Consider the following 17700-nt stretch of genomic DNA (forward strand, 5'->3'; position numbering starts at 1 on the left):
GCTAAAAGTGTGTTATTAAATTGCAAACTGACAGTTTTCCAAAGATTGTGATAAATATTACAAACTGAGTGTAAAGCTCAAGTTTGGCACACTTGATAAACACATAGGCTACAAGTGTTAATGGTTTCAAAAATAGAGCTTCATGAATCACTGTTGGTGTTTTAGTGTCTTTAAAAGGCCTAACTATGGAGGTCATATGGAAGTAGTAGTAGTGTGCGCTGAATGTATTATACCTCTACAGCAGCAGGGGCAGGTTCACCGCCGCGTTCAGACCAGCCCATTAAATCCAGACACAGAAATCTTGAAACACAGTTCGTGAAGCCTAGCTCCAGAATTCAAATCTAAATAGTTGAAATGCTTTTTACACCTTTTTTAGAAATACATGTATGACCTATTTAATGTGTTTAGAAGAAAATGTCTAAATTCACTTTACACAGTCTTTAAATTAAATTAAAGAGTACGGTTTAGACCTGATCTATGTGTAATGTGCCTTAAGATGACTTTTATTGTGATTTGTGACAATATCATCTCTTGTACATTACCATTTTTGACACTTTAAAATATTCCCATCCACATTTGCTTAAAAGTAGAAAAGTTAAACGTTTCAGATAAAATATAAATGTAGATACCTCCATCATGACACAACTACTGTATGATATGATCAAAAGCCTCAGAACAGCTGCTAAATGTACCTAGTGGTGAGATCATTGATCAGTGATTGCTGACTGTAGACTGTAGATGACCTTTCTACTTGATGGGAATATACTTTCATTATGAATGAGAGCACTCTGTACACATACCATTTACCCCTAGCTAAGTCACAGTGTGATCATCCACCTCTAGATGTGGTCTGGATAATCTCATCGTATACACTGTCGTAACATTTTTTTTTTCCTGATCCAGATACAGTATTAAAATACAACTCACGTGTTAATACAAGGTGGTCTTCTCTGAGTGTCTGTCCTCACTAAAAGCATGATTCAGTGGAAAGTACAGCTCCATTGTGTAACTACCAGCCAACAGGATGAAGAGCCAGGTATAAAAGACAGTGGAGTGATTGTCTTATTCTTTAAATCTTATGAAACCTTTTGGAACACCACAAATATGCAAATACCTGATCACATTGTAGGTTGAGAAACAAGGCCTTGGTACTTTAAGATCACTCACCAGTGCATGTGCAGCGTGAGGTTCGGTGGAAGCGTGGTGAGACGAAGCTGACCCTTGGTGTGCTGTATGTTGCCAGGTTATGTGAGTCCAGGATGATGCTCTGCTCACACTGCGCCCCGCGACACTCCAGCCCTGAGCAGTTCTTATCCAGAATAGCTGACACTCTGAGGACCTCCTCCAGCCGCCGCCGTGACGCACTGAGTTTCTGGGTAAGGTAGGCTGCCTTGTAGTACCCGCCCCCAGCTGTTTCCACAGCTACAAGCATGTCCAGCTGTTTTGTCCCACCAACTGGTTGCAGACTGAGCAGGTGCAGTGTGTCCTGCTGTTGTGAGGCAGCAGCCTGCTGCAAAACCTTCATCACACTCTTCAGGTGCAACGCTACAAAGTCTTGTGGCATTACGCTCTCAAAGCGCACTGTCACTGCCTCACGCAGCATCTCTGGGGTCGCCTGCTCCACATGCACGCTTACAGACACAGGAACAGCAAAGCGGCCATCACTTACGCTGGCATTAAGGGAGTATCTGCCTGCATCCAACCCTCCAAGGGCGATGATCTTTCCATCACGAGGACTGATCTTAAAGAGACTGCGTTGGGCTGGGGGGGCATGGCCAAAGGTCAATGCATCATATGGGTCGGCATCAGTGGCATGCAACTGGCCAATCACACCACCAGGAAACTCGTCCTCCATGGTGACAATATGCACCTCTAGTGGCAGAGCCACTGGGCGGTGCAGGCTCTCCTCAATCACCCTGACTGTAAGCATGGAGGAGGAGGACAGGCGTGGCTTCCCAGAGTCTGTCACCTAAGTGGAGCAGGAGAAGAGATAAGATGGGGAAAATGATAGGAAAAGTCACATAAGAGAGAATATAGAGAAGAGATGAGATGGGAGGAGAAGAAACATTTCTATTTTCTGACTTCTCTACATTGTTCTTAATTAGTCAGGAAGTTCATTAAAGCCAGAAGTATTTCAAACAATTTCTAAAATGATTTGATTTCTATATTGATATACCCAAAGCCAACACTATTTAGTTAGCTGATGTTTCTCTGACTAAAGCTAAGGCAATATTTGAAGTAATGTTCTGTGTTCGGTCAGTGCAGTTTATTTTTACATTTTTTTATTGCCTCAAAAATGTTTTCCTTAATCCATTAAGTGATTATCATATCTTGCTTATCTAGTATATGATGTCACCCCCCCCCCCCCCCCTGCTTTGGAGGACTGCAGGTTGGTTGTGAGTGACAGGTACGACAGGTCTGCATCACTCGAAAATTTTGTTCGTACCTAAGAGAAAACCCAAAATATGAGAACATTGGTGAATGCGGCAAATCCTCGTAAATCACTCGTACACATTATTTAAGAACAAATCTGTGTGTACGAGTGGTTCTTGCATCTGGCCCAATCTGTAGATATTACTTTCATCCAAGAGACCCATCTCACTGATTTAGCACATATGAAAGCTACGTAGGGATTGGGTAGGCCATGTTTTTTTATTCCTCATTTACATCCAAGGCAAGAAGAACAGCGCTCCCTATCAATAAGAACCTTAGATTTAGTGATTTACCAAACCAAACGGAACTTAAGCGGTTGATGGATCTACCTTTGTCATTAATTGGCAGAATCAATACAATTTAAATGAATATATTTACCCAAATTCATTTATTTATTTCAATGAATACCTTTGAAAATTCCTATGTATTTTTTTTAAAGACCTTAATAAAGCCATATACAAATTTTGATGGCATAAGAAAACCTCAACGATCAAGGTCATTACACACCAGACCCCATATACTAAAGGTGGACTAACAGATGTTATGACCTAGTTGCCCAATTCTGCCCATTATGGATCTGGTTGCATACAAAAAACAGTGATGTGAGATGGGTCTCAATAGAGCAACACGGAATTAAAAAACCTGATTAAAAATGATTACTATCGTGGGTTCAAGAAAGAAATTCTCTGTGATTACAAAAAATCAAGTTCTTCTGGGTACCTTTGGTGCATCGCAGGAATCTCATACACCTTTAGGTTTAAACACACTGTTACTTGTTAGAACTCCACTAAATGGAACTCTTATATTACAAGTCCTATTACAGACGGTATTCTGCAAGGGTGGATTAGGAAAGGTATCAAAACAATTGGTGACCTATATATTAATGACACATTTGCTAGCTTCCCCCAATTATCTGAAATATTTGACCTACCAAAGCATAATCTATTTAAGTATCTACAAATAAGACATTGTATTAGAAGCCAGACATTGGGATCATTCCCTAATATACCTGAGAAATCCCCATTGGAAAGTAGGTTGCTTGATACCAAATGTATTTCTATGAAAGGCCTAACATCTTCTATATACAACATTCTTATTAATAACCTCCCAGTGCATAACACATCTTCAATTAAGCAAAAATGGGAATTGGACCTAAAGTGCTCATATGATAATGGTGATTGGTGTACTCTTCTAGAAGAATCAGAGACTATACTGATATCCACCAAACAAAGACAAATTCAATACAATATTTTACACTGGACATATTTTACCCCTTATAGACTAAATAAGCTTAATGACAACGTCTCTCTCCATGTGCCAGAGATGTAGTGTGTCTACTGGACTCTTCTTCACATGCTCTGGAGCTGCCCAGTTCTAGAGGCTTTTTGGAAATATTATTGCAACAATTTCTGAAATCCTGAAATCTCATACTGATTCTGATCCTAAAGTATGGATTTTGGAAGATGTTGACCCATCATCAAAAATATTTTTTTCTACTTGCAAGAAATGTATACTTAAAAACTGGAAATCTGAACAGTGGACACTGGATCAATGAGTTTGTATCCTATAGTACTCCTGAGAAAATATTGTATTCAGTCAGGAAAAACCCCATAAATGATGAACTTACCTGGGCTCCTTTTCTTGAATATCTTACCACAGTTAGATCCTAATGACTATTTTGTCTGTTTATCTTATTTCTGGACGTCATTGTATTTTTCTTTACTGTATTGTTTATTGTAAGTAATTATTAATGTATGTCAATGTTTTTTGTTGTTTTGTTTTTGTTTTTTTTACGATATAAACCAAATGACTTTAAATAATGTATCATATAGGAGGTGGGGGGAGGTAGGGGAGCTGGTTATTATTGTTATTATTATTTTATTTTTAATGTAATGTATTATTTATTTATTGTTGTTATGTATTTATTTATTTTTTGTTTTAGTTTCTTTCATATGTTCTTTTTTTAAATTATTTTTGTGTATTGTTAAAATCTTGAAAAAGGGAATATGCCTCTAAAGTATGTACATATTCTGTAATTTGTTTATTTTCATTAAATATATCTATACAAAATAATACCTGCAATATTACACCTTTCACTACACTTTCCATGTCTAAATGTGTAGAATATGTCACAGACAAGTGACACCACTGCGGGTCAGCCTGCACAGCTAGGGCACGGAGCTCTGCTGGTGAACTCCAGAACAGAGAATCAGTGACACATGGAGCTTAATTTTTTGACTCCTCCTGAAAGCTCATTTGGAGGTTTATTGTGACTTCCCTCTCTGTCCAGGAAGAACAGCATCTACTTATGGTAGCTGCTGCCATTGTAATGTTATTTAAACTCTCATATTTTTACTTTTAAGCCATTCACTGACTTACAAAGCTATTTCTGAAACTATTGTGACACTAAAGAATGACTACAGCATCTCTGCAGGTGTGATGGTTATATAGCAGGTTGACTACCTGTATCTGAATGACATATTCAGTTGCCAGGTCCCTTCTGAACACCTGGTTGGCCACCAGTGTTCCATCTTTCTCCAGCACAAACTCTCCTCCTTCGTTTCCAGACAGAATGTAGAATTCAAAAGGTGGGCCATTATGGGAGGAGTCCTGGTCGATGACAGACAGCTGTAGGATGCTAGTGCCAATTGGCTTGTTTTCCTGGAGGAGGAGACACACCGTGAACCAGATCTGCCTGAGGTACATCATGTGGGGTAACAATATGGTCTTTGTTTTGGCAATTTCAAAGTTAACAAGACCAACATGATCAACGCATTGAAAATATGAGGGGTGAAAGCAAGGGGGATGACATGCAGCAAAGGTCTCCAGCCATAATCAAAGCTGGGAAGCTGCATAGTGATGTCAAAACAGGGATGTGAATCTTCTTTTATCTAACCTGAACATTTGACTCATTAAGTTTGTTAGGAACCCTAACCCCGGCATTATTGAAGGGATAAATACAACTTTATACATCCATCTTCCTGGCTAGTTAACTAAGAACTACCAATGACTGACGTTGACAGGAAAAAATCAGTTGCTACTTACAAAAATAAAACATTCTGCAATAAAACTGTTGGTAGAACTAACTACATATCATTATCAGTGAGCACCTTTAATTTATGTCCCACTTAATTACAAACATTATAATAAAAATAATAATAAAAAATATGCTTGAAAAATGCAAAAATGTTTTGCCTGCAATATTTTTTTATTCCAATAACAATAATGACCAAACTGTGTGAGCTCAAGCTGGTTGATTTTTTTTCTTCTTTTTTTTAACTAATACATCACATTGTTTGTCTTAATGAAGATCATCTCAATCATTAGGTTTACCTGTATGACAGTGGTGAGGTTGGCCGGAGAGAAGGTGGGGGAGTTGTCGTTGATGTCAGAGATGTCTATCTTGACCATCACGGTGGATGACATGGGTGGAATTCCACTATCTAGACCTCTGATGGCCAGTGAGTAGCTTGGAACCTGGAATGACAGAGACAATGAAATCAACAGATAGCAACCATCTCAGTAGTGCTTTGAGTCCATAACCTCTGGTAGAAAAATGCTGGACAAACAACATACTGATGATTTGACTGACTCTTAAGCGTGTTGGGGTTGAAAAGGTAAAGTTTGCCCTGAGGGTGGCGGTAGAGGACAGGACATAGGGTTATCACAATCAAAAGGAATTATTCCCTGGGTGTATACAAGCCCTCATGAGTATCCTATTCATTCCTGTTGTCTTCCTAGATTATATAACATTAGATTAGAATTGATCTTGTGTAAAAACAAAGCTTTTTGAGAACAACCCGCTCTGATTCAGACCTCTGACTGGCTTCTTCTCTATGAGCCACTGCGGCTAAGATTCCAAATCCCAGAGAATTCCAGCCCCTTTTGAGACAGAATTTCATTTTTAGTTGACATAGTAACATACAAAATATGTCTATTTATTTCATTACATGTAAATAGTAACAAATGCTTAGCAACAAGGATTGTTTCATTGTCTGTCTACAATCACTGATACATGTTAAACAAAACATCTCAGGGCTGCAGATAAATTGATTTATTAAAACCTTTGATCTGCCAAACTGTGCTCTGAGATGACAGACTTCATATTATAGAACAAACAAATCGCTTATTTATTGGCATATGTATATCTGAGGGAAAGCTGATAATTAAGTGCCCATCGATAATTTTTCAGAGCTTCAGACAGCTGAGGTTGAGTCAGGTGAGGTCACTTTTGGGGACATTACATGGACTTATCCTAACTATAACCACTATTTACCAATTGACATGGCTTTTGTCCCAAAGTGGGCAAGCTGTCCCCAGTCAACTGGTATTTAGTCTAAAATAGCCCCCAAAAGTAGCCTATGACAGACCGCAACACCCCCACCCTACACCTCACCCCTCACACATACACACACACTCCTTGTTCCGCTGGCATGCTGCTCAGTCTACTATAAAGATGCTGCAGGATGTTTTTCTGTTTCTCCATATTGCTAAAAAATAAAGAGCTAATGAAGCATGCTGAAGAGAAATGCAAAAGCAGAAACAAAAAAATATGCTGCTGCCTGAGAAATATGAAGAAGAAAAACCTCACTAGTAAACAACTGTGACCTGCTTAGCAGAGAGAGAGAGAGAAGCCAGAAAATAGAAGAACCTGTATGGAAACAGGAGGAGACCTACAGTATGTAAAGAAATACACACACAAGTATTAGTGCACAGACACATGGACGGCACATCAGCATTGCAGCATTGCTGCTCTCTGTGTGATAACCCCAAACACACTTTCATCAGCCAAAAGCTTTGATCCCCCACACGCCCCAACACTCTGAGCACGCTCAGACTGCTCATGGACTGCACTCATGAATACTTTATGATAGGAATCTGAACATTTCTGAAGTTTTCAAGCACTGCAGAGAATAAGGAGATGAGGAAGAAGGAGAGGGATGAAAAAACAGCTCAGAGGAGGAGATGGGGGAAGAAGGCAAGAGTGTTCATGCCTTCCATATTTATTCCTGTAGTAAATTAAAGAGCTCCATGTGAGAGATATTCAGGGCTGCTTTGTGTGTTTGTTTCCTGTTCAAGTGTGATTAGTTACCATCTGGTGAGGGATCCATCTCATAACAAACCAGCTCATCAGCTTCCAACATGCCTTCTTTACATCAAAGTTGGGCATCAATCAAAGCTCACAATCTGCAGGTATTCACTCATTTCATAAACTGTCCAACACTGTGGTTGATGCATGAGGGAGACTAACATTCACACACACATTCACACACTGTTGGTGCAGCCATCTGGAGCAATTTGGGGTTAAGTATCTTGCCAAAGGACACATCGGCATGTGGACTGGAGGAGCCGGGAATTGAACCGCCAAATCGGTGGGCAACCGCCTTACCTCCTGACCCACAGCCACCCAACAGTGATACCATTATCAAAAATCTGTTTTGTGTTCAAATATAACAGGCAGTGGTGGCTGGCCAATAGTTAGTAAAATGTACAATCTGCAATAAAATGTAGATTAAAGTTGTTTTGGTTCATTTCTGTGCAAACACATATATTTCTGGGTGAAGGGTACTGTCCCAATGAGTGAGTGTATAGGTCCTTTAACTTTTGACATGCAGGTGACCTGAGGCTGTTCTCTAATTGGTTGCTTCACTCCCATTTCTATTGGCAGTGAATTGGTATTGTTTTTATGTTTTTATGTAATGTGATTAGACAACTCTCAATGTCTGTCATTCAAGTTCACCCCGCATATCATTGCGTATGCACGACTGTCACTCCTGCTCCTTAGCTAGCTGACCAATTTGCCACTAGACATGTGTGATGTCTTTTCAGCTGTTGGGCCCTGTGAGGGAAGAGCCAGCTATCTCACATGAAAAAACTTTACAGCATACATCACAAGAAGAACAAAAAAGATGATGGTGAGGAAGATAATGGAATTGGGAATAACATCAAATGTTTGGAGTCTAAAGCCTTAAGTATGTGAAGTGTGAGCCTGAAAATGTAAGAAATATTTCTTTGAAGGTTTGCATTAGCTTTGATGACCTTCTCTGGTTGAAGAATTAAATGATATATGATATGGGATGGTTGTGGTTATGTATGTAATTTTGGCATCTCTATTCTATAGCCAATCAAAAAAAATATATGTTCATGTCTAGTGCTACTGGTCAGTGTTTAGGAAAACATTACAGTGTGTTGTGTTGTTTTCAGATTTTTCTATTTGGCTGAGATTTGCTGCTTCAGTTTGTTTAACCCTGCCCCCCCCACCTAAGATGAACATTTTGTTATTCTTGACATGCTTTAAGATTGTTGCTGCTACCATTGTGTCTGAGCAGCAGCAAGGTGAAGCAGTGCTGTTACCATCATGACACATTAGGAAAAAGAAGCATTTTAAAAAGTATGCTATTTGTGACTCTCTGCAGGCTCGGAGCTATTTTTAGAAATAATTCTGCATGTGTATTTGTGTGTGTCTCCTCACTGTCTCACGGTCCAGTTGCTTGTTGACCTTGATGACCCCACCGAGTGGGTCAATGAAGAACTGGTTGTCTCGGTCCCCACTGACAATGGAATAAAGGATGGCTCCATTCAGCTGACTGTCCACATCCTCTGCTACCAACTGCAAACACACACACACACATGCGTGTCACATGTTGGGACAGTCACATATTTTGACCATTTGTCCCTTTCCAATACAAAAACATAAACTGAAATGATTTTCATTCATAAATCACAGATTCTTAATAAGCTGCACAGTTATCAGCCTTCTCTGTGCTGAATGTCTCCTCTGTCAACCTGCCAACACACATAGGTTTCTATGGATATAGGGTTTCTGATGTTCACGTTTGGAGTCCATTCAGGTTTTTTTAGTTTGACTTGAGCCAAACTTAAGCAACTCAAACACACACTTTTAGATGATCACAGTTGTCTGTGTTCTTAGGCCAACAATGTTTTTGTTGTTGAATGCAATTTCTTTAATGTAAAACAGGCTTCCTTGCACAGGGTAGGTTTTATATATTTAGATAAGACTGAAGACAATATTCACAGAGCTTAACCTTAATCCTACTGACTGGTGTACATGCAGACCCAAGAGGTAAGCTTTTTGCAATATTTCTCAGGTGTGTTATTTTATCATTCCAATGTTCATACTCTGTCAATACATGTGTTCCTACTGAATCTATATCATTGTTTCTGTTTTAATGTGTGCTTTTTAAAAATAAATGTATTGTATTGTAATATATAACACAGTCAAATGAACCCAATTCTGCCAATGCAGTTTTAATGTATTGGGGTCCTGAGGGAGTTGTTTATTGTAATCCTGGTCAGATGCACAAGTTATTATGTATTTAAGTTTATAGATTTACTGTAAAAATGATAAGACCAGAGAATATATAATTGTTAATTGTTAATTGTGAATTTGTGGGCTCTTTGTGTAATAGGGATGAGCCATCATAGTTAAGTACACTTTTGCTTGAGGCACAACAGAACAGCTCCCAGTGTCTGAAATGGAAAGGGCTCATCCTCTGGTGAGCAGGAATTTGCTCAGTAAATGTCATAGCAATTAGATTCTGGCATTTCTTGTCTAAAGGTGGACATTTTGGTGCCAGGCAAAAGGTCAGTGGCTCCCCAAAAATGAAAGGATTTAGCCTCTGTGGTGGGGATAGACAAAGCTAATTTAACAGACATCCAACCTTTAGGAGAGTGTTGGTCGAGGGGAATTTTAAGGGTGATGATGGCACTACAGAAAATGTCAGGGATTTGCATAATATGAACATCCATATCAAATTGAATGAACATATGGTCATTACTGTAGCTGTAAATATATCTAGTTCTGGATGAAAGGTGTTGGACTGACAGACTGAACAACACTTCCATCCTCAGGCCCTGCATGCAGGGAAAAGCTGACTCTGACACCAACCTACCTGAATTACAGACTCTCCAATGGTGGCATCCTCTGACACCACTGCAGTGTAGAGGTCATGACTGAACATGGGTGCATTGTCATTGACATCTGTCAGGTTTATGTTCACTGTAGTAATGGCACTCAGAGGTGGCATACCGCCATCACGAGCCTCCACTGTCAAGAAGTAGTCCCTGCAGGTCTCATAGTCCAGAGACTGGGCAACTAAAATGGCCCCTGAGGAAGGTGAGCAGAGAGAGGGAACATACATACACATTTGAATACATACAAAGGGTAGAATATATATGTGTATATATATACTGTATGTACACAGATGTGGTTAGCACACACTCACCAGTCAGTGGGTGAATATGGAACTTTCCGTGCTCGTTGCCTGATCGAATACTGTAGGTAATCTCAGCATTGGTCCCAATGTCCTTGCTGGCAGCGTAAACTCTGAGAACCTCAGTGCCTACTCCCACATCCTCAGGCACTGTCGCCAGCTGATCACGTCGCTCAAACACCGGCGGGTTGTCATTGATGTCTAGCACAGTGATCGTGACATTGACCAATGAGGAGAGGGGCAGTGGTGAACCCTGGTCAGACGCACAAACTGTTATCTGATAAGCCGGTTGGACCTCACGGTCGAGGATGCGTTCTAGGGCCACAATGCCTGAGGATTTGTCGATGGAGAAGGAACCTCCAGCAGAGTCTGCCAGAGAGTAGATCACTACACGGCCTGGACCAGCTGCACAGACAGACAAAGAAGGGGTCAAGTACACATCAGAAATTTAAAACTCTCAGTATGCTTCAGACCACGTGTTTGTTGGACTGTGTAAATGTGTCTCAAAGCACCTGTATAATGACTGGTGAATATCACACATTTTGACAAAGACAATGACACCTACACATGTGTGGAGGTGTAAGTATGCAGGGTTAGTATTGGTACTCGAGCTCTTGTTTTTTTGCATTCATCAAACAATGACTTCTGTCTCACCAAGAACAAAACTATGAATGTCCCCAGGGAGAGACTTTCCAAAGGGAAAGAGATCGGGGAGGCAGGGGAATGCAGTCAGGAGGAAGCAATGGTTTCAGGCCTGCAACCCACCTTAAGAAAAGGTAGACTCACATTTTCCTGTAGGCACATGCTGAGGCCTTCTGTTTGACAATTCTTCACAAAATAATGGATTTTGATAGTATTTTATTGTGAGTGCCAAAGTTAACTTCAAAATATATAACTTGTTTCTTGTCAAGTGGACTGAGAATTGTGAATAAGCACACACATTTGACACAGATCTGACCCAGATTGAAAGAATTTGTGGTAAGTTCTGTTTCATAAAACTCATTTTCTGTCCCCTCACACTCAGCATCACCAACACTCAGCTTCTGCACTGAAGCTGAATAAGGAGGAAGCTGGTCTGGAAACTGTGATGAATCTTTAGAAAGGACGGTTTGGATCAACTTCATTTTCTGTTCAAAATAAATTGGCCTAACCTGCAGGCATTGTTTGACTGATGTTTTTTTGGAGAATAATATCTATGTTGTCAGATCTCAATTAAGAACTTGGTTAGTAGAAATAAGAAGAGAGTAAAAATAGAATCATCATGAACACAGCTATGAAAATGAGACTGAAGTTGTAATAGACCATAATTATCCTTTAATACAAAAAAAAGAAAAAAAAAATGTGTGATGCAGCCTTGTTTAACAGTGCAGCTTCACTGTAGAACACACACAGGGGATGGCGGATTGTGTGGATATTTTAATGACTACTTAAAACATACCAATTTATTCCATTTTTAATTAGCACCATTCTTTGTTCTTCTTGAACTGTTGCATTTTTATTCATTTTATGACTGTACTCTTTCATTCTCTGTACTTGCTGGATCATGTTCTTGTTTTTTTGCATCTGTGCTGCTTTTGAATCGTATCATCTTTTTAAAATGAATGCCCTTTCAGCACCTTGCTCTTACAAGGGGTTTCTTATGAATAAGACTAGCAGTAGTAGTAACAGTAATAGTAGTAGTAGTATCACCTTCATCAGGGTCTATGGCCTGGATCCGGGTGAGCAGGGCTTTGGGGGCAGTGTCCTCATAGACACTGGCAGTGTACTGTGACAGTGTGAAGATTGGAGGGTTGTCGTTCACATCAGTCACTGTCAGCTTCACCTGAGCATGGCACCACCGCCCACCACCATCTGTTGCCTGGGCAACTAGCTGGTAGTTGGGTGTCATCTCCCGGTCCAGAGTCACAGAAGACTTAACTTCACCTGGACAGTTTATAAACATGTGACACATTGAGAGATGAAGTCAAACAGTGGTGTGAGAGTGTGTCAGACTATACAATACAATACTATACTATACACATAATTACACGACTCTATCTGTGATTAGCTGGTGACCTGGCTCAATGTCACTGCTGCAGCCCATGTACCAAGTATTATTCAAATGAAAATATATCATCTGGATTTGTTTCAAAGCCATGCTGAATTCCTACCTGTGTCCACATCGATACTGAAGTCCTGGGATCCAGGACCATGTAAGGAGTACTGGATCCAGGCACTGACTCCCACATCTGCATCTGTAGCTCCAACCCTTAGTAGTACACTGTTGACTGGAAGGTCCTCTGGAACGAAGGCAATATATACAGCCTGCACACACACACACACACACACACACACACACACACACACACACACACACACACACACACACACACACACACACACACACACACACACACACACACACACACACACACACACACACACACACAGGCAGCAAAGAAATAAAGAGACCCAGTCACTGGAATGAAATGACACTATGAAATGTGTAGCTTTGACAATTGCTACATTTACAGTTAGTGTTTGTGTGAGGATGGCCTGCAGTTGGTTGAAACAAAAATAGGTATAGGTATACGGTCACTTTATTGATCCAGTATTTCCAGGTAAAAATAAAATAAAATAAAAATAAAATAAAATAAACAATAAAACTATCTCAAAACCATCTCAAGGTATTATATACAAATATACAAAACATTAGTGGGAGTGGGAGGTACTGGTAGCAGTGGTGTTATACAGTCTGATGGTATGAAAGAGACCCCCAAGCGCTTTGAAGCACATGGCTGTATGAGTCTGTGGCTGAACGTGCTCCTGAGCTGCCTCAGCTAGACATAGAGAGGATGAGAGGGATTGTCCATGATAGTTTCCAGCTTTCCTCTCATCTTCTTCTCTATCACTGCCTCCACACTGTCCAGTTCCATCCCCACTACTGAGCACTGACTCAGTGCGCAGGTACTCTTTGTTCAATTGTTTTTTGTATCCAGCACCTATCCCACTAAAGTTTTTTGGATGTGCACACAGCTAGTCCATTACATTTACATTTAGCTCAATCAAAAGAATGTTGTAAGCTGTCAATGCATATAAAACGGATTGCCTTATGCCCAAGTGTCCTGGTAGTTGTATCTGTCCTTTAAAAAGAGCAAAAACAATGTTATTCCTCACCTGGTCAAAGATGGGGCTGTTGTCATTGGTGTCCATCACGGTCACCTCCACCATTGCCTGGGAAACAAAGAGTCCATCACTTGCAGTGACATTGATGATGTAGAGGTTGCGTTCCTCCCTGTCCAGTGGCCCCTTCACATACATCTTCCATTCACCCTGAACCAGACCCAGAGCAAACACACCGCGATAGTTCCCTCCTGGACAACACACAAATAGACAGACAGAAAAACAGAGGAATATAGTTAGTATTGGAGTAGTTTTCTGCCTCTTTCTGTTCATTTATTATGTATTCAGCAGATTAGACTCTGACAGGTCAGCAAGAAGAGTCCTGCACAGATTACCATTGGACTAATTTATCAAGGGGAAATAATCCTCTCTTACTCAGTCTGTATCCATTATCTCCTGTAAACCTCCTTACATCATTGCGCCATTTTGAGTTGTAGCAGGAGGACAAAATATGCAAACCTATGATGAATATGGATAGGGTCAGGTACCAACCTGATTACATGTATGATGATATATATAAATGTTGTCTATTATTCAGTTTAATATGAATCATGTAGGGCTGACACTTTCTGGATTGTTTGGGTGTCAGCTGTGAAGTGCAGCTAATGTAATGAGGCATCATGAAATAAACCAAAAAGGAAAACTATAGTAAGCAAGAAGAACAGAACACCTGAGGGTGTTGCTTGAAGAAAGACCATAGGGTTATTGATATCAAAATAATTTGGCATCTTGGGATCTTATTGGGATCGCAAAAGGAAAGGTTAGGATCATTGGGATTTACCATCCTTCTTGTGAATAATTATGTTATGAAGATCCTGCTATTTTCAAAATAACTTGTAATGGAGGGAAATATGACCTTGATCTGTGGTGCTTGACAAAAACAGGTGTCACCAGAAGTAACTGTTTGATGAAAACTCAGTAATTACAGAAAATGGCTGCTTTATGAGGGACATAACCATGTTGCAGCACGGATGAAGGTTGGACCATAACACTGGGTGGCTGTCAACCCATTTAACATGTCTTTCAAAATAAAGAATATTTACACCCAACCTTCTCAGGCATCCAAGGTAAGTCCCCAAAACTTTGGTGACTCAAAATGTATTAATAATATTGATATATATATATATATACACAACTTCTTTGTGTTTTTGGATTATTGCAATCATTAAACCAGCATGTAGGTGGATTACTGTCAACAACTGTTCTGGTGTGGTGAAGTATATCATGGTAAATTGTGAGATACACTTGGCTCTGATTGCTGCTCTGAGCACTATTAGGACAAAAGTGTGTTGAGCCTGAATGAAGTGTTCTTATTGTTAATCCTTCAGATGTGGGACACACCTACTAGTAAGACCACCATGTGTGAGACCAATATATAATAATACAAATATATACCACAGCATTAAAGCCTTTAATGCATTAAAGGAAATGTGGCTTGAAATAGTAAAAATGCATAAACCGGTATATGATAACAATGTTGAGTGTCTCATTAAGCTTCCAAAAAAATCTGATTGAAAATAAATGTTAAATAAATACTAGAAAACCCCAATGAAAAAAAAGTTTATTTGGCTGGCCAAACAATTTCTCAGGATTGTTGGGGCGTGATCAGATCATGTTTGATTGACAGCTCATGTTCAGCTCAATGAACACCAACACCATACCTGTGGCTCTCACTCTCACTCTCCCTACCACCACCACCATCATCTCTGTGGTTATCCACCCCTCATACACCCCAAGTGTAAGAAGGAGCGCTTCCGCAGGTCCTTCATTCCCACTGCAGTCAGACTGTACAATGCTGCCCTATAATTGCACTTTAAGGTCCTTTTTTAGTTTTTAATTTTATTGTTGTTGTATACATATGTTTTTGAGCTGCTGTAGTGGTGAATTTTCCCCACTGTGGGATCAATAAAAAAGTTTAACTTTATCTTTATTTTCCATTCAATCACTAAAATGTTTTGCTGTTATGGAATACACTACCAACACTATCAATCAAATGGGCCTTAGTTGAATAGAAAGCTTGAGCAAAATAGATCAGAACTCCCAAATATGTATTTGTATTTAACTGTACCTCCCGAAGTATGGCACTAATGGTTTTAGCATTCTCCATTCACATACATGGAATGATTAGCATAGCTTCAACATGGATCCTGTTGGTTTAGAATCTAGAACATCAATCATTTTTCTCCGTAATTGCAACCCAATTGGGCAATTGCAAATTGCAAATTGCAACCTGGTAACAAGGGAAGGAAAAGAGACTTTCTCAAGAATTACATAGCTTTGTCAAAGGTTATGTTTTCAAATTTTTTAGATGTTTGCTATACGAACATTATTTTGTCCACCCATCCCTAACTGCAACATTCAACAGCAACTGAGAAACTGCGTATAGAGGTCATGTTACAGAGAGACATGCTGTAGAATGCTGGCCATTGCTATACTTAAACAGTAGCAGTGAGTGTCGTAGAAATTAAATCTACCTTACACATATTGAAACTGCTGTCAGGGTGCTGTTGAACATGGTGCTGTAGGCAGATGTCTATATACTCTGTGGGACTGGAGGTCTGTTTAATCATCCTCATACTGATGGATGAGCATGCAGATCTAGCATTAATCTGTGTCTTTATTGTGCATTAATGCACAAACACCAAGTGGCGTGTGTGTACGTTTTTGTTTAGGGACTTGAGGCTTTATCTACCTATTGTTAACCTCCACTGCCACAGCAGGTCCACTGAAACTCATCTACACAGATATTATGCAAAAATACTACAGCATTCTATACAAAATATAACCTCCTCAACATCATTATTATCACCATCAGCAATCATGCTGTTGTCTTTCTCACCGTGAACATTAAACCTAGAACATAGAACGCCCCATGAGATGGCAAACCAAAACATCATTACTTTAATATTATTATATTTGATAGCTGAAGAGTGGGTATCCTTTATGGAGATGAAAAAGTGTCCGGAAATGGTCATTACTATGATTGTGGCTCAGGAGGTAGAGCTGTCGTCCACCAATTGGAAGATTGGCGGTTCTATTTCCGGCTCCTCCAGTCCACATGTCGATGTGTCCTTGGGCAAGATACTTAAACCCAAATTGCTCCCGTTGCTGTGCCAACGGTGTATGAATGTGTATGAATAGTTAGTTTCCCTCTGATGAGCAGGTTGGTACCCTGTGTGCTAGCTCCTGCCATCAGTGTATGAATGTGTGTGAATGAGTGAGTGAGACATGTAGTGTAAAAGTGCTTTGAGTGTTCAAAACGACTAGCAAAGCGCTATAAGTACAGTCCATTTACCAGAGGGAAAATCAAATCCTATTCATTGCACAGCAAAAACTGGTAAATAGTTGAAGACAAGGGATTAAACAATTTACAGACCTTAACTCCAATAATCCTACAAAATAAATAAAAAATGGGATTTAGTAACCTCAAATCCCAACAATCCAACAATATGACAGACAAAAACAAACTAAAACAAACAACAACACAATTCTTAATCCAACAATTTAAATAAGCAACAAAACAGGGGTTTTGCCTAAACAACTTGGACCTATGCACATTATCCAAAGAACTAGCTGATAGTTTAGATGCACCAATCTCGCAGAACTCAAAGAACCCTACATCAAATGCCACATAACAAACCACTTGGACTGGGTGGATTTCTAGCAGAATACTATAAATATTACATGATTGAGGAACATACACACACCTCACCTACCCACTTTAACACAAACATACACCTGCACACATGCATTTTGTATTAAGGCAAAATGTTGTTTATTTATTTATTTTGTATTCATGTTGTTGTTTTGTCTAGGTTATTGTCTGGTCCTATTTGTATTTATCTTGCACAATTTTTTTTTTTTTAATTCA

At 39.7% G+C, this 17700-nt stretch overlaps 1 protein-coding gene across 1 annotated transcript in view; it reads right to left on the reverse strand.

The window, feature by feature from the left end:
* The window catches only part of fat3a (FAT atypical cadherin 3a), a 174857-nt gene that overhangs the window by 17487 nt on the left and 139670 nt on the right, over positions 1–17700 (reverse strand). The window contains exons 13-21 of the mRNA XM_062418455.1: positions 13824–14020; positions 12818–12971; positions 12357–12590; positions 10680–11072; positions 10347–10561; positions 8906–9043; positions 5767–5910; positions 4897–5094; positions 1168–1969 (exon numbers count right to left, since the gene is read on the reverse strand). Of these exons, the coding sequence (XP_062274439.1) occupies positions 1168–1969; positions 4897–5094; positions 5767–5910; positions 8906–9043; positions 10347–10561; positions 10680–11072; positions 12357–12590; positions 12818–12971; positions 13824–14020 (2475 nt within the window). The remainder of the gene's footprint in view (positions 1–1167; positions 1970–4896; positions 5095–5766; positions 5911–8905; positions 9044–10346; positions 10562–10679; positions 11073–12356; positions 12591–12817; positions 12972–13823; positions 14021–17700) is intronic.

This window comes from Scomber scombrus, chromosome 5, assembly GCF_963691925.1.
Source record: "Scomber scombrus chromosome 5, fScoSco1.1, whole genome shotgun sequence".
NCBI classification, from domain to species: Eukaryota; Metazoa; Chordata; class Actinopteri; order Scombriformes; family Scombridae; genus Scomber; species Scomber scombrus.